Genomic DNA, 24,542 nt, shown 5'->3' with positions numbered 1-24,542 from the left:
ATTTCATAACATCCCTATGTGGTGAAGGGGTATTATTATTCCCATTCTACAGATGAGGAAGACACTAGTTTTGAGTGCCCAATTTGAGAAGCGTGGGGCCTAATTTTTCAGAGTACTCAACTTTTTATAACAATTTACATGTTCACAGCACAGTTCCCATTGACTTCAGTTTGCAGTTGAGTGCTCAGCACTTCTGCAAATCAGAGGCCAGGTTCTCAAGTCAGACACCCAACCATGTCCACACCGTTCCACACCCCAATGCCCCACCTGCCGGAGCTCCTCCTCCCAGCTGTTGCGATTTCTAGCCCAAGGCTTATATTTAAACCATTCTCATGCTTTGGGATCTGACTCAATTTTTGAACCCTGCAGGTTGGAAAAACTGCAGTCCTCACTACCAGCATCAAACTACAACAAACTTTATTATATATAAATACATAATGTGTAAGAATGATAAGTGATGAGTAACAGCATTGATTTGTCAAGAACAAATAGCATCAAACCAACCTAATAGGTTTCTTAGACAAGGTAACAAGCCTTGGGGATAGGGGGAAGCAGTAGATTTGGTACATCTTGACTTGAGTAAAGTTTTTGATACGGTCTCGCATGACCGTCTCATAAACAAACTAAGGAAATACAACCTAGATGGAGCTACTATAAGGTGGGTGCATAACTGGTTGGAAAACCATTCCCAGAGAGTAGTTATCAGTGGTTCACAGTCAAGATGGGGGGGGGGGGGGGGGAAGAGAATAACAAGTAGAGTCCCACAGAGATCGGATCTAGGTCGGATTTATTCAATATTTTCATCATTTTTTTATACAGTAGCACAGCATACACTTCTAAAGTTTGATGATACCAAGCTGGGAGGGGTTGCAAGTGCTTTGGAGGATAGGATTAAAATTCAAATGTATCTGGACAAACTGGAGAAATGGTCTGAAGTAAATGGGAAAGGACTGCCTAGGAAGAAGTACTGCAGAAAGGGATCTGGGGGTCATTGTGTATCACAAGCTAAATGTGTCACCAATGTAACCCTGTTGTAAAAAAAAAAAGCAAACATCATTCTGGGATGTATTAGCAGGAGTGTTGTAAGCAAGACATGAGAAATATTACTTCTGCTCTACTCTGTGCTGATTAGGCCTCAACTGGAGTATTGTGTCCAGTTCTGGGTGCCACATTTCAAGAAAGATGTGGACAAATTGGAGAGAGACCAGAGAACAGCAATAAAAAGGATTTAACGATATAGAAAACAGGATCTATGAGGGACCATTGAAAAAATTGGGTTTGTTTAGTCTGAAGAGAAGACAGAGGGGAGATAAAACAGTTTTAAAATACTGAAAATGTTGTTATAAGGAGGAGGAAAGCAAATTGTTCTCTTTTAACCTCTGAGGATAGGACAAGAAGCAATGGGCTTAAACTGCAGTAAGGGAGGTTTAGTTGGACATTTGGAAAAACTTCCTGTCAGGGTAGCTAAGCACTTGAATAAGTTGCCTAAGGGGGTTGTGGAATTTCCATCATTGGGGATTTTTAAGAGTAGGTTAGAAAAATACCTGTCAGGGATAGTCTAGATAATACTTAGTCCTGCCATGAGTGCAGGGGACTGGACTGGATGACCTCTCGAGGTGCCTTCCAGTCCTATGATTCTATATTGTTTTTTAAAAGGTGCTTATCTGTTTGTCTAAGAATATAGTCTGTAAACAAACTAAAGAGACTCTTGGCTCTCCATTGAGTACTTGTCTATTTTTCACAGAGCTCTTTTGATTACTGCTGAACCAATGGTGCTATTTGTTTCACAGACAGCTGTCTCACCTGGAAGAGCTTCTTGCACTCAGCAATCATATGGGCGAGGCCTTGAGTTGCAGCCAAGTTTTCATTTAAATCTTTCTGATCAGGTTTGCCCAGACTCTGTTTTCTCTGCATCACCCTAAGGAGGAGGAAAACAAACAAGTCAGTATTAGTTAATGGCTTGTAAGTAAGCAGTATAACTGCACAATGTCCTGATGGCATAGACTAGAGCTGCCTAGGACAGAAAAGTTGGATGTAATGTTAAATGTTATTGATGACTTTTCTTGCTACTGCAGCTATGCCTGTTCTGTGGCAAGTCTAACCCATTGTAAACTTGTTCATAGTTGTAAATAGCCACACTGGCTGCCTAGCTGACCACCATGACCAGTTCCAGTAAAGAGAATGGAGTGTTCATAATGGGAAAACTGAGACTCCACCTCAAGCTGTGGGGATGCTGCTGACATGGCCTCAAAGGCTGGTTACCAGTCACAGTTCAATGTCTTGGAAAAAAAAAAAAAAGTTTAAATAGCACTTACCACTCACTCCCAACTCCGGGTTGTGAATTCCACTGAGTGACAGGGCCCCTAAATGTTAGGTTCTGCAATGCTCAGCCTGACTCCCCCATGTGATTCTAGTTCCTGGTAATCTATTTGGTGACTTTTTCACTAGGGCAAAGCCTTTCCTTTCAATTAGCCCCCAGATAAGAGGAAATTGGAATAAAAACCTGTCTGTAAACACTTTGGTTCCTTTCTCTTGCTGGTGATCTGAATACCAGCATTAGAGTGTGTTTATGTATAAAATAAATGAGGAAGCAGCACTAATTGGACTACTCCATTCTGATTATGGGTAAACTGTACCACTCTCCAGTGAATGAGGATAAATCTGTAACCAACTAGGTCTGTTCCTCGGACCTGGTTGGTTACATATCTGACCACCTCTTCACTTTTTCTCCCAACCGCTGTTTGCAATGGAATGTCCCAATGAACTTCATAACACCCATCCATTCTTTAGCTTGACCTAAACTCTGGGAATTTAAAGTTTAATTACTTAGTCTGACATAGGTTAGTGGCACAACTGAACTGAATTACCCCTGCAAGACATATGCAGTAAGGAGGCTAAAACATGCCTTCTTAATCCTCAGGGATACCTAGTGGTGTTATTTCAATACTGTTGTACAACTGCAGGAGACATACCTTGGAGAAGAATTCTCTCTCTTGAGAGTATTTAAGTGGAAGAGGGAAGGTGCTAAACACACAGCAAGGTTTGTTGGCGTCATCTGGTTTTCCTTCACTGCAGCGGTGACATCACTCAGGAAATAAAGAAGAATCTGTAGGACCTCCCTGTTCTCATCGGGTAGAAGCATAACAGCAGCCTTGATAGCCTGGAGCCGCTGATCCTTTGGCACATCTGCATAACATTAGTAATATTCTCATCAGCTCACTGATTTTCCACACACATAAGCATGAATACATCCCAATCCAAAACTCCAGCTTCAACTATTTCACTCAAGTTTGAAAGGATTTTCTCCAGGATGCATACCAGTCACAGGGATTGCACAGAAGATTTTTTTGCTTATTGCTGTCAACTTACCTACCCCTCAGTTATTTCCTGCCTCAAGAGAAACTCAATAGTATAAAAGTTGTGCCTATACCACAGTTCGTAATAGAATTTAATTTCAAGCGCTATATCCTCCAGCAGCCCTGCGAAAAGGGCTGTTAACTGCAGAAGTCTGACTGATGATCATGGGCAGTAGCGAACATGGAAACAATGTCCTGCTAACTCAGATTCCAGCAAAAATTCTTCAGCTCTCATAAAGTTCACAAGGGAAATGCATTTAACAATCAGTGAAGCAAAAAAACACAATAAATAAATGGGTACTAAACCTTTTCAACACTGATGCCATAAAATACCAGAAAGTGCTTCACCAAACACACACAGGTCTGTTTTATTGAGTAGATCTTTCAAAGTCACAGGGTGGAAAAAGATAAGTCACTGAGATGCAGCCCCATACCATTACACAGCTCCATGGTTACGGACAACAAACACCTTGGGCAGGAAATTTTGACTCGTGTTTTTATAAAAACAAAGTCTGAAAGAAAAAAAAAGAAATAACCCAAGCCAGCTCTGCTTCTCAGAGTGAGTGCCAGTGAGCCACCTCCAAAAAGGCAATTTGAGGGGCTGAATCATTTGGCCTTTCCACCATCATTGGCACTGCAAAACTTTGATGACATGCTCAAGAGAAACTTGGCAGTATATCTCATCTGTAATTCTCTCACTATTAACAGCCCATTTATTTTGTATCACTTTGAGCATAAGCTAAACTGTAGGGTTTTTTTAAACTGACGTAGGTGATGATGTTAAAATGTTTTAAAGAGTACACTAAAATATCTTACATATGATCTACTGCCTTCCACTCTCAACAAGCTCAAGACATTTTACAAGTGGTGCACAGGCACAATCAGCGTACAATATGCTAAGCATAATACCAAGGGGAGGGGAAATTCTGGCCATACACCAGGAAGAAAAATGTACCACTTCTAAAGGATTTTGCTGTCTATGGACAGCAGATCAAACTTCTGGCCTCGCTCACCCCCCTTTTATGGGCACAGCAGCTGCAACCCCTGCAGATCAATCCCAGGGGAAGGAGAAGCAGAATAGGGGAGTGCAGTTTTTGTAGCACTGTATTAAACTTCCCCTGGCACCAGTCACTAGAAAGTATTTCTCTGCAGGGTTGGTATCCAGGGTGGTGGGACAGCCATCATTCCTCTCCACCCCATATCAGTTGGTGCTAATTGGGTCGGCATTAGCACAACCTCTTCAGACCTGTAGAATTCCCATGGGGAGCTTTGGGGGAAGGTGGGGTGTGACGTAAGGCATTCAGCTATGGTGATGAGGGCAGTGATGAAACCTAGATGGATAGCATGAAGAGTCCCTCATAGTGCTACGCTACCATGGAGCCTAGGAGGACACCATGGGACCACAGAGGCAGCATGAAACCACAAGGTCCATGTATGCATCAACCTGGCCTCCCGAGGAGGTCAGAGGATCTAAACGTTATGACAGCTGACGCCCTCCCATTCCAAAGAAACGGTTAGGTAACAGCTCAACACAGAGGAGAATTGGGGTGTGATCTGATCATCTCTAGTATGCTAGCTGGGCGGGGGAATCTGCAAAGGGACTTCAGTTTTGCAACACTGAGCATCATGGTACCTCACTTTTAGGCATCTGGGAGGGAGAATCATAGGAACAACTGCAATCCACAAAGCCGAGTTAGGCACCTAGGCTCCCTCTACAATGAATAGGGAAAGATAAGCACTTAAGAATTCAATCCACAAAGAGTCAGCATGCCAGCTGCCAGAGCTAGCTAATCGGATATGCCAATGAGAGGTAATGTGCTAAGCCCTGCCCCTTTCTTGGAGATAGGCATGTAACTCTGCTTACTGATCCATGAACAGGAACCGGCCGCCTAGAGTCAGATGGCTGAGGTGCCTAAGATATTTCTTGCTAAACGAGTTAGGCACCTGCCTCATGCTATGCAGAATGGCTGCTGATGGCACTTGCATCAGCAGCACCACCCACCTTGTGACTTCTACCTAGTGGTTAGAGGACTTGCCTGGGATGTGGGAGACCCAGAACCAATTCCTTCCTCTGCCAGAGGGGGAGAAAGGATTTGGACAGTGGTCTCCCACCTCTCGGGGCAGCGCTCTAATCTCAGAGCTCTGGGATAGTCTTATGTGGGGCTCCTGCAATCTCTCCTGCCGAAGCTGTTCCACTGTGGAGAAACAACAAAAAAGTGATTGGAGCTGGGAGACTGGACCGGAGTCTCCCACCTTTCTAGCCCAATGACTGTTCCACTGTGGATAAATTAAATATAGTCACTGGGTTAGAGAGAGTGAAAATGACTCTCTAGGCCACTGATTAAGGGCACCCACCTTGATCTTAACCCTCCTTGAAACGGGACTGGATCAAAGTGCATTAAGTAACTAACTGCACATCAGCAGGGTCTACAAGGACAGTTTGTCTGTGGCAGGCTGGTGCGGGGTAGAGTCACACCTCAGCATGCCATGAAACAATTGTTGGTGTAGACAAGCCCCTAGGTGCCAAGTGAGTTTAGATGCCAACAGGGTTCAGCAGGAGTCTTGTGGATTGCAGTAGAGCCAACACTGGGCCTCGGGTGCCTAAAGTACCATTGTGGTTCCTACCCTAGGCACCAATAGTAGAAATGATAAAATGGCAACTGTAAGATTAAAAATGTTTTCATAAGCTTATGAGTGCTGCTGTCGGGCATAAAATGACACAAGATGAAGGAATGTCACAAGTTTGATCAATCCTGATGTAAAAGAACGTAGTAATTTTCAAAGCAAGTTTGCAAATTTCTTCAGAAAGCTCTCCTAACCCTGTATCTGCATGCCCTCCCCCCACTCTCAAATGAGACATTAAGATTTAAAATAAAGTTTATCACCAACTGTGCCAGGAGAAGACAGGAAATTCCAATTCAAAGAGGCAGAGGGTTTGTATTGGTTCCAAGCATTCAGAAACAGATGAAACTGGGAGAATTTGCCAGCTACATCACCATATAACTAGAGAACCAAAAAGCAGTTTCACAAGAGGCAGGATGACAAATAATGGAGACTTCAAAAAGAAAGTCAAGTATACGATGGTATCAAATGGCATTGTTTCCAAATTCCCTAGCAGCCAACACATGTGGTGCCCAGATGAGGGATATATCTGGCAGTTCAGCCTTGTAAATTAGACATTGTAGGAGTGCATATTTGGGAATATTTCTCTGAAACCAGGGCCCAATTTTCTGTCTCACCCTGGGAATCTGAGGACTTACATTGGTAGATCTGTAAGAACGTCTCAGAGAGTTTATTGGTCATGAGCGGCTCAGGTAGATCACGAAAGTACTGCTTTACCATGTCTGCCACATCATAAGCAGACTGGCCTTCATAGTTAACGCTGTCTGTTGAGCTCTCATTCATTTGGCGCAAAGCCTGGATTCTTGACTTGACTCCAGATTTCCTGAACAGTCCAACCTACATGTGTTTGCATATTTAAAAAAAAAAAAAAGAAGACATTAATCCACCAAGGAGGTGCCAAATCCTACAGTCCTATCCACTGACTTCAATGGGAATTGTGCTTGAATATGGCTAGAGTAAAAAAGAAATAAGGGCTTGAAGATCTGGCTCAAGAACAATAATCAATCAAGTGCTGGGATGGTGACAGCGTAGTGGAACGGCAGTGAAGTGAAACTAACCTGATCCAAACAGTGGCTGCGGAGGTACCGCATTGCTTGCTGAATGCTCTGTGGGAGAGGCTGCCCTGTACGCTGGACATTAATTGGCAGGGGAACTCCAAACACATTTCGGTCTTTATAATCTGGGACCTTAATCCTTTTCATAAACTTTGGTACAGCCCTATTTAAGCAGAGAGAATGAGAAGGAGAAAGCATAGCTGTTAGCACAGCATACACATCATTCCTAACCACACCCACCCACCCACCCACCCACCCACCCACCCACCATCTTCTGGATTCCAGTAGCTGTAACATGCTAAAAAAATAAGTGAAATAGTATTCACTCTATTAAAGTCTTTCTATGTGAAAGCCTTAGCGGTAGCACTGAAAACATTTAATCTTTTCCAGAGAGGAAGGCGGGGGTAGAAATGGAGCATCTCTATGTTAGGAAGGGGCTATATGTTGATTGCAAGCATTAATAGGTGGTGCTAGTCTATCAACTCCAGTACGACAAATGCTATGGGGTAGAACAAGAGCCAGGATGAACTATAGTAGAGTCAAAATAAATCCCGTGGCCAACAACCCTTTATAATGTAGCTTCTTTAGGTCTCTCAAGAAAGATGGGCATGTGAACAATAACCTTTTTGTATGTCAACCACTCATTCTATAAAGCTCTCAAGCCAGGCTGACCGCCCACCCGTATGTGTAACAGCAGGAAGCTGATGCAATACATTTGAGTTTGTCAGCTAAAAATTTCAGTTCTTCAAATGACCTCTTTGAGGGACCCCCCTCCTTGCCAGGCCCCTATTTTCAATGAAAGGCCTTTCCATTTGCTTTTGACTCAGAGGAAAAATGTACCAGAGCTCAAAAGAATTATTTACTCTTGGAGTCTCAAGAGTGTTTTCTCAAATAAAAAAATCCTTTAGCGTCTGAAAGTGTTGACATCATCTCGCTAATGAAAGAGAAAGTTAATGTAGGATACAAAACTTCAGAGGACACAACAGTGTTAGAAAACAGGGAGACTTAACTATACAATGTATTATGCTTTTGGGGGATAGCGTGTCCTACAAAAAATAAAAAGAATCAAACTTTATTACACTATAGTTAAACATGGGGCACTATTGATATATGTGTGAATAATACTTGCTTTGTCAAAAAACACGCCAGCAGAATGTGAACGAACACATTACGATCCCCACCGAGAATCTGAAGCATGCAGGGATAACCGGTCAATACTTATTTCTGTCTTTCAGAACAAACAACTTCTGTATTTAGCATGGCTCACATAATAACAGCCTTTGAACAGGAGCTACTTTGATGTTGGAGTTAAATACTCAGAGTCCTGGAGAAAGCAGGAGGCCATAAGAACGAAGGGGGAAAAAATATTGTACTTTTTGCTGCTTTAGGGTTGCACAGACTATGCAATACAGATATGGCAATAACAGGTTTTCTATTTCACTAATCTGACAAAAAAATATTGACTGGGTAACGAAAACCTGAAGCGGCTACAGAAAAACTCTGCGTTTTTTTCCAAACTTGCTGAATTTTTTTATTTTGTTTTTATAAATAACTTAACTGGATTTGGGTTTTTTGTTTAAAACAGAATGTATTCAGCATAAAAAAGGTTAGTGGTCAGATAGTGACACACTCAAAGTGATGGAAACTTACTCAGCTGAAGTGCCCTGGCATTAAATGATATAAAGAAGAATACCAATGACGGAGAAAGGCAGAAGACTTTGAAGACAGTTTTCTGGTACCTTAAGATGTGCTGAAGTAGGTCTCCTTAAGTGCAAATTCTTTTAATACATGATTATTCCTTTGTGCTGTGAATGCTAGCTGGACTTTTCCCAACACAGCCAGCTGGTCTGTGTTTCATGAGCATCTGTATTGAAATGCATTCCCATGTCCCTCCCCGTTAATTGCAGCCACTCTCTGTGGCTCCCTCTTAATGAGCATCTGACACCCAATGACATTAAAACAAAGTGAAGGGTTAATGGGTTTAGTATTGTCCTCTGAGGCTAGAGCCCCCTACGAGGGTGGCAGAATGTTAGATGCAAGTAAACAAACAGGGAAGATAGTTGGGGGTTAGTGACATGTTTTCTGTATTCATTCATTACTTGCAAATCCCAAGGGTTTGAATGGTCCTTACCAGCTGAAGCCATGCTTATTGGAAGGTGTGTATTTCTCCAGGAGGGCAGTTAACTTCAAAAGAGAGTATTTCTGCAATAGGTTCATCTGTGCCACAGACTGGCTATTAATCTGTAATGACACAGAGCTCAAGCTGGGCCCGTGGGAGCTCTGAAAGCTGTGCCATCTCAGTTTATGCCTGCAGGAAAGGAGGGGAAAATAAAAAACAATTTATTGAAGTGTCTTTGGAAGGTACATGTGGAAACCACAATGAAAGGATTCTCTCTAATGATGTGGAGAGCATACGTACTAATGAGTGTATTTAAGAATGTGCTATTTAGAAGAACATTCCATTCCGTATTGACATTTCTGACAACATCTGGAAATTTTGCCTTATCTACTACATATCAGAAACTCCTAACTCCATATATATAGTAGATAAGGCAGAATTTCAGGTATTAATGTGGGAGCACACAACCTGGGCTGATTACTGCGATGTAGTTAGTGCTATCATGGCAATTTGCACAATATGGTACGAAGGGGCACTATGATGTTCAAAATATGGCACTTCCAACAAGTTGTAAAATGAAGGATTTGACCACATAGCCATGGTCTCTTTTGTGATGCTGTTTTGGAAAGAGCAGGGATACCACCACCAGTATCCTCTCTTATTTAAAATTCTGGCAATTACATTCTACATTTCCCACACACCCCAATTTCAGCTTGACAAGTTCTTCCTCACCCACACTCAAAAAACTATTTTAATGTTGCTGGTGAAGATGACTCTGACATTGCACTGCAGAAAGAGTTGCATTTCAGTGGTGGACACAACATTTTGAATAAACAAATACACTTTTTTAAAGTGGCTTGGTTGGAAACCATTCCAGATTAAAGGTGCTATAAAAATATTATCCTCACCATTAATTTCTGAAACTGATATGTAAAAGTCACATATTTGCTTTAACCACCACAGTTACTTCTGTGCTAAGGCTTTAATTCGGTCTAGTGCAGGGGAGGGCAAACTATGGCCCGAGCGCTGGATCTGGCCCATCAGGGCTTTTAATCTGGCCCGTGGCATAGTGGGGCTAAGGCAAGCTCCTTGCCTGCCCTGGCCTCACACTGCTCCTGGAAGTGGCCGGCACCATGCCCCACCCCACTCCCAGGAGGTAAGTGGTGCTGGGCCGGAGCCCACATCCCAAACCTCTCCTGTACCCAGCACCCCAATCCCCTTCCCTACGCCCCCTAACCCTTTGCTGCACCCCAAGCCCCTGCCCTGATCCCCCTCCTGCACTCTGCACCCTTTCTGCACCCTAACCCCTTGCCCTGAGCCCCTTCCTGCACACCACACCTTCTCCCACACCCCAGACTCCCTCCTGCATCCCAACCCTGTGCCCCAGCCCAGCATGACCCTGCATACAACTTCTCCACGCAGATGTAGCCCTTGGGCCAAAAAGTTTGCCCACCCCTGGTCTAGTGGAAGAAGCCTGTTACTGACCTGTTGGACCGTGTCAGTGATGCACCCACTCCAGAGTCCCTTCTGTCCTGCATTCCTGAGGGCTCTTCAGTCTCAGTCAAGGAATTTCCTGTACTGTCAAGGTCACTGGGGGTTGTTCGATCATTATCTACATCAAGGTGAATCTGCTTTGGAGAGGAAGGGCATGGGGAAACAGAATCTAGTGCTGAATCGGAGTCCCCTTCATCTGAAAACTTCTCTGACCACTGGTTCACTATTCTCTGCATCCCTTTTACATGGTACAGGATATCATCCAGCTCTGGAAAGATGTCTTCATTCTCAAGGTCTGCCAGGTCACCTGTACTGGAATACAGAATTGAACCTGGTACATTGTCATAAATGCTAAGGCGGCTGCCCACTGAGCTAGAGGAGTTGCGCCTTTTCCCAGTGCTCAGTTCCTTGGAGCTTTCTGCACTGTTCTCCCTCCTGAGGGAGAGATGTCCATGTCCATGAAAGCTTCCAGTTCTCCAGTTCACTGAAGAGTTGCTCTCTGATGGGGAGAAGTTACCATTGGAGAGCGCTTTGGGAAAGGTGCCTGGCTTGTGGTCTTCAGGGATAAAAAACACAGTGTCTTCTGCAAAACTTCCCCTGTTCTTAAAGTTCTGCTCCATGACATCACTGAAGGTTGATTGGTTGAAGGGGTCGAAGCCTTCGAGGTACATTCCCACCCTTTTATTATATGCACTGAGGCTGCGTGTTCTTGTGACAGGGCTGGGTGTGCTGACAGCGCTGCTTGTCTCAGACTGACTGCCACTACTGCTGGTCTGGGTGGAATTGGAGACGCTCCTTTTTCGTACCATGGGGACGTTAATACGATTGCCATTGAGAGTAGAAATTTCCACACAGTTAAATTGTTTTAGCTTGTCCTCATCCAGGCCGTCTTTCAGGATGGGCCCACTGATAATAAGACCCAGTTTGGAAGGGGCTTTATTTTTGCCATGGTGAGAGCTCTTGATTTTCAGGCTCTCCATTCTCTTTAACAGGCTCTTCGTTTTAGACCTCGCATTCTTTTCATTAGCTTTCATGTTGAAGCTGAAGCTAGACAGCTCCTTAGGCGAGGGCAGGCTGCTGAAGGAGTCATCGTTTGTTATGAAGGTGCCTGATGAGCAAACGCTAACGACTGAGTTTGTTCTGGTGGTGGTTGCCTCACTCTGGGGGGTGACTTGGTGGCTACTGGTGCTGCTGGTGCTGTGAATGGAAGCTACCTCCTGACGCTCACTGAGGTCTGTCAGCACGCTTTCGTGGCTAGCTGCGTTCGTCAGGAGAGGAGCTTCTGGGGATGAGGGATTCAAATCCTGTTTTGGAGGGAAGACGTCAAACTCCTCAAGCCTAGACCACCTCTTGCTGTCCCTTTGAAAAGTCCATTTACCACTTATTGCACAAGGCTCATCTTCATCGGAATCTTCACTCTGCGAACAAAGAGAGCATCCATAAGATATAATGGCAAACTGGTAGTGATGATGGCAAAGTCCTTTCAGTAAGTATACTTAAGTGTGTGATCTTGCTATCATTTAAGTTAATATCAAGACAGCCATGGGCTTCAATTAAAGCAAGACTGGGCCTTTGAAGCCAATCATAGGTCATGATAACACATAATATGCAATATATCTTAAGACTTATTTTTTTAAAAAAATAGATGAAATATATGTTTGAAGTTCATTTCAAAGCTGTCTTGCAGACATAAAGCAAACAGACCAAATAATATAATCTGCCTTAAATTGCTCTTTTCAACAAACCCCAGTATCTCTAGGTCTTTAATTAATTGGTCACAGTGGATACCCTTGAGATCAGTGGAAATTCCTGGCATGCATAAAATTTTAAACCGGAGTCAGTGAGGGGCAGGTCTCACTCTGGTCTCTCTCCAATGTTACTCTGTTGAGCGTGGCTTTGTTTATATTCCTTTGCAATTAAGAGATGCTTCTCAGACATTCTCAATTGTAGTAGCTTAACTTCTTACACATCCTTGAAGCTTAAATGGTCTTATAACTGTGACTAATGAGATAGCAAGAGAACCTATTACACTGCTACAGTTTAATGCCTCCAGGCTCTTACCTGGTCCTTTCCTCCCCCATAACCCAGCAACTGACACTAAGATTGTCCTGTGAAGTTTCTACTTCAGATTAGCTCCAGGCAATTTTAAACATTACTTCATAGATACTGAGCAGTAAAAGCCAGCAACAGTGTGTAACACAAGTAAATTGTCAGTAACCTCTCCACTGATTATATTTGATGTATGGGCAGTGCCTGAGGATATGTTTCAGCATTGCCACTTAAGCCTCAATCTTTTACTGCAAGGGAATGATCTTGTATGACCACCACACTTCTCTTCCATCTACATGGAGAAGATCATATGACACACAAGTTGGAAGACCAGAACTAAAAAGAGTACTATTTTAACACACCATAGCAATACAGGATACATCTTTGGTGCTAAACAAAGAACAAAACGTAAACTTGCCAAAGTTAGTTTTCTACATAGTTAATATGTGCCAAAGTTCCAGTTTGTTTAAACTGTTTTCCTTAAGAAGACAGAAAGTACCAAACAAAAAAACCAACACCACCATAACAAAACCAAAAACCCCACAGAAGCCATTACAGATACACGTATGTACAGCACACAGAGGACACACTGCACTCTGTGGTCCGGATGCTGAAACTTAAGATTCCATTCCTGAGTGAGGAAACAATGGAGAAGTTTGCCTTGTTAATTAAACTGGGAAGTTTGCCTACAACAGGAAAATTACCTATGCCTGACAAATCCTGGTCTTCGTTAAGTCAACAAAAGTGGAATTTGGCCCTATATTTGTATATTACTCTACTGATGCTTGAGTCAAAACCAGAAATAGGTCCAAACCAAAACATAAGATCCAGACTTTGTAGAAAATTAGGCCCATTTTTAACACAAATCTTGATCACTCCGTTGTTAATGAGGCTCAGAAACAAGAAAGAGACCTGATTTCAGGAAACAGAAATCTTCTGGAAGTCAGAAAACTTCATTATACATTTCTTATGTGTATGCTATCACAAAATGTTATCTTTCAGAACCTTCTTTGCTACATACCACAAATGGATGGGGGGGCGGCAGGGAGAAAGGAGACTGATCTTGGTAAACACCCTTAAGATTATTTGCAAGCATTCTTGTCATGAGAATGGCAGCATTGTATTGCATAAGTTTAGTCATCTTCATCTGCAGCTATTCACTTCCAGTGGACAGTCGTGACTACTGTTGACCTTTAGCAGGCAGACATGTTTTCAGACTGCTATCCAGCTGTTCAACTGAACTGAAGAGAAGTTCCTCCCCACATCTCCAAAAAACCTTTCACAATGCCTTTGCCCATCAATCAAGGACTTACGCCAGGGTATAATGTTTTATAATGCCAATTCCTTTATTTATATCTTACTATTAAAAATCAATAAGCACAACTAAACTTTTCATAAATACTATCATACCAAATCCAAACTAGAAATTCTATCATTGCTCATCTTGAATGGTAGTGGTCTTAGTTTAAGACTCACTGACTAATGAGATTGTCCTGAGCGAACAGCAGAGAAACTCTACAAACCATGCTGATTTCCTTACCAATGTGCTTCAAGCTTATTTAACAGTATTCTTCAGAGATTTTGCCTTAGTTTAGATTAGTATTTTAAACAGTGATTAAAAAGCCCCTGAGTAATGGGTCCAACTCTGCAAGCTGAGCATCTTTTGGGAAAGGTTGGGAATCCTCCGCTCCCTCTGAGCCTGCCTACATGAAAAAGCATTTTGGTGTTCTAACTTGGTTCTGAAGAGTCAGCTCAAGTTAGCTGAGATGATGATTTACTCTGGTCCATGCTGATTAGTCAGCACCATATGGGCTAACTGAGTCATCATCACAGCTGAACACGAGAGTGTGAATAGTTGACATAAGTGTACTGACAGGTCACAGTAGTTGAGAGTGCGCCACATCCGTGTCTCAGAGTGCGTAAAAGATTTAGCTGAATCAATGAGTGTATTCGCTTACAGGGCCAAATCCTGAAGTCCTTAATCAAAAGATCACAATGAAGAGTAAAGAGTGTTTTACCTGTGTAAGGATGCCAGATTTGGCCCAGGAACAATCTTGCGCTGCAGCTAAATTAGATGAACTACGAGATCATGTTCAGCTTTTTTTTTTTTTTAAATGGTTCTGTAACGTAGGATGTTAAAAACAAAACAAAAACAAAACACATCTTACCCTTTTTCTATGTGGACTAATTTCTAGCTTCATCACTGCACATTTGTTTAAAGTATTTAAGCGCCTGTGGAACAAAACAAAACACACCAAGTTAACAACAGCAGGCCTATGACTTTTGTGATGCTGGCTATTTCAATTAAAATGCCTTTGTGAAGGCTATCTCCAAACTCCTTTGCATTCAAAGAGTCACAAGTGGAGCCTCAATTAGCAATTATGCTTAATTATTAACACATTACTTCATCTGAATTCTGGGTGAGAAGAGTAGGGGTAGAGGAACATTTACTAGTTTCCCTGGGTCTAGTCAAAGAGAGGGAAGTGAATAACTGAACAGTCCAAAGAGCATAGAGACAGACCAAGTTTGAAAGTGCCTTTAAATTAATGAATTACTAATAATTATTGCTTAATATCAAATATCTTTTTACATATAATCCTGAAGCAAATTATCCCAACATACATAGAATAAGGTACAAAGAAAGTGCTTCTCTGCAACTGTGGGTGTAATGCAGCCTGCTGTTGCTTTAATTTTTTACCCTTCTAGTTGAAACCTCAAAGAGGAAAACTAATTTTCCACACATCAGGTGCCTATTTTGTTCCTCTGTGGTGTAACATAAATTACTTTCAAGACAGCCCCAGGACAACTCTACTAATCTGTTCAAAAAAAAAAGAAGAAAAAGAAAATCATAGACCTTGTTCTCCCTTCCAAGTCTGTACAGTTTCTTTTCATATCTAAGACTGTGGCTCTCAAAATAAAAACAAACAAAATTCATTGCTGGGTAAGAGTACAGCAGCTATAATTAACCAGGCTCCCCATGAAATGCGCTTTTAAATTCATACTTTAAGGCATTACATGAATCTTTTTGTATAATCTTCTCTGGCTAGCTGCTGATCCAGTGCCCATTGAAGTCAATGGAGGGCTTTCCATTAAATTCAGTAGTGTTGAATCAGGCCCTGCGTGCATACAGTTCCAAGCAGAGTAATCTGACCTTTCTTAGTCCTCTGATAAATTAGGGCACTGAGTTCATTGAGAGCAGAATCAAGCATATAAACACTCCCAGTTTAAAATGTAGGTCTTTATTTTACAATGTTGACGTCTTTTAAGCTAAATTTGGAGAAGCTAGTATACCCCTAGTTTCTCTTTTTTTTTAAAAAAAGAGAAACTAAAAGGAAAATCCTAGATACCTTTACGTATCAGTACTGAGTCTTGTTAATTTTATGTAATAACTTAGTAATGCCTAGAGGATGAACCACCAACCTCCTTCACTTTCTGCCCACCTTTTGCACAGACAAGGGTTTTTACACAGGGTTTGACCCGGCACTCACTGATGTTTATGGCAAAGCTTTTATTGGTTTCAGTTGTGAAGGATCAGGCCCTTAGGAAATGGAGGATCCAGTTACATGATAAAGATGAAACAAAGGTACAGAGCCTTGCTCAAAACTAAGGTCACACAGCAAGTAGGGGGCAGGACAGTCTCCTCATTGTTCAATGGGTGGTCCTAGGCCCTGTTTCCAGTGCACTAGTCAGCCCCTGCTCTGAAGACAGAATTATTAATTTCCGTGTGTGCTTTCCTATGGCTCTCATCATTGTAGCATGAGAGAGTGTCTCTCAAACATTGCTATTTATTTTCACAACACCCCTACAAAACAAAGGAGTGGGATTATTCCCATTTACAAATGGGAAACTGGGAGTAGAACCCAGGTCTTGACTCTCAGTCCTGTGTCTCCTTGCAATAGACTGTCCTGTTTCCAAGTGACAAAGATTACAGTGCACACCACCATTCCAAAACATCACTCCATGTTGTCTTCAGAGTAATTATTCTGTCAAGAAACTTGTGGAGTCTGATTCCACTGATACCAGCTTGACACTTGTATAACTTCATTGGCTTCCATGCAGTTACTCCTGATTGTGTAATGGAGAGCAGAATAAGGCTCACTGGTCTTTAGACAAGTATCAGAGGAAAGCTGACATTCTGGTGTGTGAGGCCTTACCAAATAGATATTGAGTCAGAGACCAAATACAACAGACCCTGAGGAGGGCCCTACACACATGAAAGTGTTTCTGCCTTAGAGTAAGATTCAGAACAATTTTGTCTGAAGAGTGTATTCAATTTTATTTTTAATTCCTCCTTCACACTCTCTCGCTGATCTCCTCTCAGAATGTTATAGGGGACATTTTTCTCTTGCAAAACATTAATGGGATATGTTGATTCTCTTTTTTGGATAACCTGCATTGTGCTAATGTTATATATTCAGTGTAGTTTTTAAACTATCAACATGAAAGAAAAACAAAAAATGTAATGGAGTTGTTCACAAATAACTTTTACAACAGGGCTCAGCTATGTGATTGTGACTAACCCTCCTTTTTGGATTGCATAACAGCAATTGTTGTTTTAATTTTTCTTCAAAATTAAATTCTCTTTCTTCAAAATATGAATTCCCAAGTGTTTAGCTGCAAAAAACCAAACTAAACTAGCTTTTTTAAAAGCATACCTGTCCTACTGTGAATAAAATGTTAATTACTCAAAACACAGGTCATGGTATATCTTCCAGAGGAGTAAACACTATTTGGCTTTTCTTTAACTTTTGATTTATAATTTGGAACTCCTGGGCCTCAATCCAAGGCATACTAAACTTGGCCTTCAGTTCTGTTTCATGTAACAATCTGTGAATTTTACAGTATTGAAGCATTTGCCTCATACAGCAAAGAAGCTGCCACTGAGTCCCCATATCAGGTTTTATCTATTTCCAGACTGTTGCATTTAACTAGCCTGACCACTTTGATCTGTCAGGGGAAAAACATATTTAGGGCCTGCCTGATAAGTGACTCTTTGATTTCACAAAGATTATATTGTAGCCTGCCCTCCCTCTCATTTAAAATACAACCCTTGAACAGCTGAATGAGATAAGCGTAGAGACTATTTCTACAGAGATCCTTTTAAAAAACAACAAAACCTCCAACCCCTCACAAACACAAATATGAAAGCAAGTTAAGATCATCCCTTTATGAATGAGATCAGTTACAGGCATGTAAAGATTCCGTTTCAGATCTGACATGTTTTCATTATAAAAACAGTTTCCTTTTGAAAATCTAAATGCTCTACAGAGATGTCTCAGATCTGTGTGTTTCATTTAACAGTCCCATAATCACACCTCCAGCTTGTTTATACAGGGCGAGACACTGAAACCTTTAATCATGTTGCATAGTGGTGCCTTACTCTATAAGTAGTTCCACTGAATGAATATTATATATAAATACACACGCACACACCCACCCACCCACTCACCCCTATTCAGGTTACAAAAACCAAACACTCAACGGTATGAAATGCTGGGATTAATGTTGCCTTTGCAACCTTAATTCAGCCCCCATATGTATATGCATTATATGATCACATACTATTTTTCCATAGGACCCCTGTCTCATTCAGTGCATAAGATAGATGATGCTCAATTAATGAGCAGCTAGTCAGTATTTTGTTTTGTCCTCATTATTCAATGTGTGGCCTTAGGTCTTATTTCCTGCACACTATTCAGAATTATTTGCCAGAAGCTGGGAATGGGCGATGGGATGGATCACTTGATTACCTGTTCTGTTCATTCCCTCTGGGGTACCTGGCATTGGCCACTGTCAGAAGACAGGATACTGGGCTAGATAGACCTTTGGTCTGACCCAGTATGCCGTTCTTGTGTTCTTATTAATTTCCTCATGGACTTTTCTATGGCTCTCATTACTGTAGCATCTGACAGGTTTCAGAGTAGCAGCCGTGTTAGTCTGTATCCGCAAAAAGAAAAGGAGTACTTGTGGCACCTTAGAGACTAACACATTTATCTGAGCATAAGCTTTTGTGAGCTACAGCTTACTTCATCGGATGCATGCAGTGGAAAATACAGTGGGGAGATTTTATATACACGGATTTTATATACACTCTCGTTACAGTGTGTATGGTAACACCCATTGTTTCATGTTCTCTGTGTATATAAAATCTCCCCACTGTATTTTCCACTGCATGCATCCGATGAAGTGAGCTGTAGCTCACGAAAGCTTATGCTCAAATAAATTGGTTAGTCTCTAAGGTGCCACAAGTACTCCTTTTCTTTTTGTGAATACAGACTAACATGGCTGTTACTCTGAAACCGGTCATTATGCAAGGCACTGAATTTAGCCATATGGAGTGGAAATCCATCAACTTCATGAAAAAACTCGTACAGATACAGACAGACATCATCTTCCTTTCCAAATGCAAACAGATGGACATCATACCAAAAGGACTGAGGTAAAAAAATCCATTATAATCTACATACCACACAGATTATGCTGACAGATTGTGCCACACACTCTCAAAGAAACTGCGGAACCACCTGATCAACATCCTGTACAGCAAACAGGGAAAGATTAAGAATGAGCTCTCAAAACTGGATACTCTCATAAAAAACCAACCCTCCACACAAACTTCCTCATGGCTGGACTTTACAAAAACTAGACAAGCCATTTACAACACACACTTTGCTTCTCTACAAAAGAAAAAGGACACTAAACTATCTAAACTACTACATGCCACAAGGGGCCACAACAGTGGTTCCCTTAACCCACCCAGCAATATTGTTAATCTATCCAGCTATACTCTTAGCCCAGCAGAAAAATTTGTCCTATCTCGGGGCCTCTCCTTCTGCCCCTCCATCCCTACGAACGTGATACAGTTCTGCGGTGGACTAGAATCCTATTTTCGACGTCTCTGACTCAAGGAATATTTCCAACACACCTCTGAACAGCATACTAACCCACACAGACCTTCCTACCAACACTACAAAAAGAAGGATTCTGGGTCGACTCCTCCTGAAGGTCGAAACAACAGACTGGACTTCTACATATAGAGTGCTTCCGCCGACGTGCACGGGCTGAAATTGTGGAAAAGCAGCATCACTTGCCCCACAACCTCAGCTGTGCAGAACACAATACAATCCACAGCCTCAGACACAACTCTGACATAATAATCAAGAAGGCTGCCAAAGGAGGTGCTGACATCATCTCGAATAGGTCGGAACACGAACAAGAGGCTGCTCGGCAGCTCTCCAGCACCACATTCTACAAGCCATTACCTTCTGATCCCACTGAGGGTTACCAAAAGAAACTACAGCATCTGCTCAGGAAACTCCCTGAAAAAGCATAAGAAGAAATCCGCACAGACACACCCCTGGAATCCCAACCAGGGGTATTTTATCTGCTACCCAAGATCCATAAACCTGGAAATCCTGGGCACCCCATCATCTCAGGCATTGGCACCCTAAAAGCAGGATTGTCTGGCTATGTAGACTCCCTCCTCAGGCCCTATGCTACCAGCACTCCTAGCTATCTTCGAGACAACACTGACTTCCTGAGGAAACTACAATCCATCAGTGATCTTCCTGAAAACATCATCCTAGGCACTATGGATGTAGAAGCCCTCTACACCAACATTCCACACAACGATGGACTACAAGCCGTCAGGAACAGTATCCCCGATAATGTCACGGCAAACCTGGTAGCTGAACTTTGTGACTTTGTCCTCACCCATAACTATTTCACATTTGGGGACAATGTACATCTTCAAATCAGCGGCACTGCCATGGGTACCCGCATGGCCCCACAGTATGCCAACATTTTTATGGCTGACTTAGAACGCTTCCTCAGCTCTCGTCCCCTAATGACTCTACTTGCGCTACATTGATGACATCTTCATCATCTGGACCCATGGAAAAGCAGCCCTTGAGGAATTCCACCATGATTTCAACAATTTCCATCCCACCATCAAACTCAGCCTGGACCAGTCCACACAAGAGATCCACTTGCTAATAATAATAAGCAATGGTCACATAAACACCACCCTATACTGGAAACCTACTGACTGCTATATTTACCTGCATGCCTCCAGCTTTCATCCAGACCACACCACACGATCCATTGTCTACAGCCAAGCTCTACAATACAAGCGCATTTGCTCCAACGCCTCAGACAGAGACAAACACCTACAAGATCTCTATCAAGCGTTCTTACAACTACAATACCCACCTGCTGAAGTGAAGAAACAGATTGACAGAGCCAGAAGTTACCTACTACAGGACAGGCCCAACAAAGAAAACAACAGAACGCCACTAGCCATCACTTTCAGCCTCCAACTAAAACCTCTCCAGCTCATCATCAAGGATCTACAACCTATCCTGAAGGAGGACGCATCACTCTCACAGATCTTGGGAGACAGGCCAGTCCTTGCTTCCAGACAGCCCCCCAACCTGAAGCAAATACTCACCAGCAACCACACAACAAAAACACTAACCCAGGAACCTATCCTTTCAACAAAGCCCGTTGCCAACTGTGTCCACATATCTATTCAGGGGACACTATCACAGGGCCTAATAACATCAGCCACACTATCAGAGGCTCGTTCACCTGCACATCTACCAATGTGATATATGCCATCATGTGCCAGCAATGCCCCTCTGCCATGTACATTGGTCAAACTGGACAGTCTCTACGTAAAAGAATAAATGGACACAAATCAGACGTCAAGAATTATAACATTCAAAAACCAGTCGGAGAACACTTCAATCTCTCTGGTCACTTGATTACAGACCTAAAAGTGGCAATACTTCAACCAAAAAAAAAAAAAAAAACTTCAAAAACAGACTCCAATTAGAGACTGCTGAATTGGAATTAATTTGCAAACTGGACACCATTACATTAAGCTTGAATAAAGACTGGGAGTGGATGTGTTATTACACAAAGTAAAACTATTTCCCCATGTTTATTCTCCTCCCCCCTCACTGTTCCTCACAGGTTCTTGTCAACTGCTGGAAATGGCCCACCTTGATTATCACTACAAAAGGTTCCTCCCACCCCCATCCTCCTCTCTCTCCTGCTAGTAATAGCTCACCTTACCTGATCACTCTTACAGTGTGTAAGGTAACACCCATTGTTTCACGTTTTCTGTGTATATAAATTCTCCCCACTGTATTTTCCACTGCATACATCCGATGAAATGAGCTGTAGCTCACAAAAGCTTATGCTCAAATAAATTTTTTACTCTCTAAGGTGCCACAAGTATTCCTTTTCTTTTTATAGCATCCGAATCTGTCTCAAACATTTAATATTTATTTTCACAACACCCCTATAAACCGAGGGGGTGGTATTCTTCCCCTTTACAGATGGGGAACTGAGGCACAACAAGATTAAGGTTAAAAAAAAAAGTGTCCACTAATTTGGGGGGACCAAATTTGAGATACTTAGGACCTGATTTTTTCAGAGTACTTAGCATTAGAGCACTGGGTTTGCCAGTGGGTTTTACAGGTATCTGATGACAGCAGAGGTGTGGGGAGACTCGGAAATAATGGGTTCCGTTCCAAGCTCTAGAGGGAAATGTTCTCTAGTGAGCACAGACTCTTCCGACTGTTCTCCCCTGTATAGACCTCTTCTGCCTCATCACTTCCAACGTGCCCCTCCCCTCACAATCTTCTCCCCTCGCCCCCATTCCAATCTCCTTACTCAACCATTCCCAATCCCTCCTGGCTTCTTGTCCTCAATCTTCCTAGCCAGACCCAGTTCTCCCCCTTCTAGATCCTCATCCAATCGGTCTCTCTTTTCTCCCTCTTGGCCTTTAGTTGTCCAACTCCCCAGCCTACAAAAATACTTCTTGGATATTGAGCATTTAAATCCTTTAGCACACTCAGCCATAAGGTTTAATAAATTGCTGCTGGGCCAAATTCTGCCCTCAGTGATGTTTATGAATAGTGTAATTGAGGACAAAATTTGGCCCACTACTCTGTGTTAAAGTAGTGGTTCCCAGTCATTAATACAGTATGCTTAAATCCTGGTACTTCAGATTTTTGTGATTGGGATTTAATCTTTTCCACCATACCTCGATGAGTCTCTATGCTGGGTCATCATGTGCCTTCACTGCCTGCCTGCTTCCCATTCATTTGTGAATACTCTAACCTGCAATGGTGGCTGGGCAGACTCCAAACTCAAAGTTCCAAGGAGCTGCAAGCACTAGTCATGTTGGTCTGCTATAATAATCTTAGTTGGCTCAAAAGTCTGGGAGCCCCAGGGTGTAAGTATGTTCCAATCTCTCTTATGCAGCTATGCCTGTGTGTAGCCACTACGGTGGCGGCGCTTTAGAAACCCCCAAAATGAGACACAGATAAGACAGGATTTCCATAAGAGTCTGCTACAAAATTTGTACTTCGGTAGCAACATCCTTTAGGACGAGCATGTTTCAGGACCTTGTTTCATACACACATTGTATGCCCAGTAGCCCTTTGAAGATAAATTCCTAGTCACTACTCTACAGAGCTTCTTAAGAAACAAACAAACAGGGCTTTGCAGACAGTAACCACCTGAAGCATCCCTGGCAGATTAGGATATAATCCCTGATGTTATCTGCTAACCATATGTTTCATGATCAGTAACAGACTGTTTTCTAATTATTTCCACTGTGTTGCTATTAAGTATCATGAGCACTGTATGCTATCTCTATAATCTTGATTTTATCTGGTGGTTTATATTGTTCAGGGAAGCTAGTAACACAGGAACAACATTCAACCTTTCCACTAAAAAACACTAACGTTCAGGTTTGAGCAGTATATACAAATTAGAGATCTGTCCAAATGATAAAATTGGGATCTGAAACTGGGCCTCCCTTAAATTTGGAAGTGTTTGGATCCGGGTATTTGGTTTGGACCCATTCCTGCTAAAATGTCAATATTGAGCACAATTTAAAGAGATAGTTTTTAAAAACTTGGATGCTTGACTTAACACTGGGGACGTAAGCCCCTGTTTAGGCAACTAATTCGATGGCCTGATTTTCAGAGGTGCTTAGCACCTGCAGATCCCACTAAATTTGTGCAGGATGGGGCCCTTAGATTGTAAACTATATGGGGGCGGGGCCTTTTCTTCATACCCAGCTGTAAATCACTAATCTTTAGTGTATACAAATAATAATGCCTCCCTTTGAAGTAAGGCAAGTATTATATATTTCAGAGTGAAGTGTTTACCAAAAGTTTTCCAGCAAACATTTAGCACTACACTCCTTGACTTCTCTTCATGTTATAGTTTTCAATAGGGAATAATATTTATACAATCAGTCTGTGATTAAAGTTTTGCTGGTGGTTTTCCCTGCTCACATTATAAATTGCTGTTTATTAAATTGTGTGTCCCTGTTCTTTGGGTAAGAGAGTTATTTGAAATGCTGCATTAAATGACGTATAATTCTGATCACTTCTACTGTACGTGTTTTCAAAATGTATGTTCTGATTTAATTTCTCTGTAAAATGTTTTGCAATAAGCATAAGAAGATAACAAGGATTGCTAGTAGCACATCAGTTGACATGGAGAGTTATATTCTCAGCCCAGGGCACAGGAAGTCTTACACACGCACACCTTCCATTACTTTGTTACTGTCAACTGCATTTGGGTGTTAACTGAACATTGTGCTAAAAATGCAAGAGAATTCCCAACTACCAAGATTTTCAGCCAAGATCTAGTGACAGATTTATAGCTCTGTGACAACAGCTGTAAGCCCTTTCCTAAATTAATTATAATGTTTACAAAGTGTCTTTAACATCAGTCAAAATAAATGCAAAAAGCATGAAGAAATATAGCACATTAATTCCAAACCACATTAGCTAGAGGTAGTCTAGCCAAAGATATTTA

The 24,542-nt window shown here is 42.0% G+C and overlaps 1 protein-coding gene across 2 annotated transcripts in view; it reads right to left on the bottom strand.

Annotated features, from left to right (window-relative positions):
• DLC1 (DLC1 Rho GTPase activating protein) overlaps positions 1–24,542 on the bottom strand; it is a 366,209-nt gene that overhangs the window by 4,776 nt on the left and 336,891 nt on the right. Inside the window, exons 8-14 of one of the 2 annotated variants that reach the window (XM_048848188.2) lie at positions 14,864–14,927; positions 10,638–12,064; positions 9,165–9,341; positions 7,037–7,196; positions 6,617–6,815; positions 2,973–3,186; positions 1,804–1,918 (exon numbers count right to left, since the gene is read on the bottom strand). In XM_048848188.2, the coding sequence (XP_048704145.2) occupies positions 1,804–1,918; positions 2,973–3,186; positions 6,617–6,815; positions 7,037–7,196; positions 9,165–9,341; positions 10,638–12,064; positions 14,864–14,927 (2,356 nt within the window). The remainder of the gene's footprint in view (positions 1–1,803; positions 1,919–2,972; positions 3,187–6,616; positions 6,816–7,036; positions 7,197–9,164; positions 9,342–10,637; positions 12,065–14,863; positions 14,928–24,542) is intronic. The other variant, XM_075127890.1, reaches the window with a different exon arrangement.

Source organism: Caretta caretta, chromosome 4, assembly GCF_965140235.1.
Source record: "Caretta caretta isolate rCarCar2 chromosome 4, rCarCar1.hap1, whole genome shotgun sequence".
In the NCBI taxonomy this organism is placed as follows: domain Eukaryota; kingdom Metazoa; phylum Chordata; order Testudines; family Cheloniidae; genus Caretta; species Caretta caretta.
The sequence above is the reverse complement of the archived record's forward strand: the minus strand, read 5'-3'. Positions and strand labels throughout refer to the sequence as shown.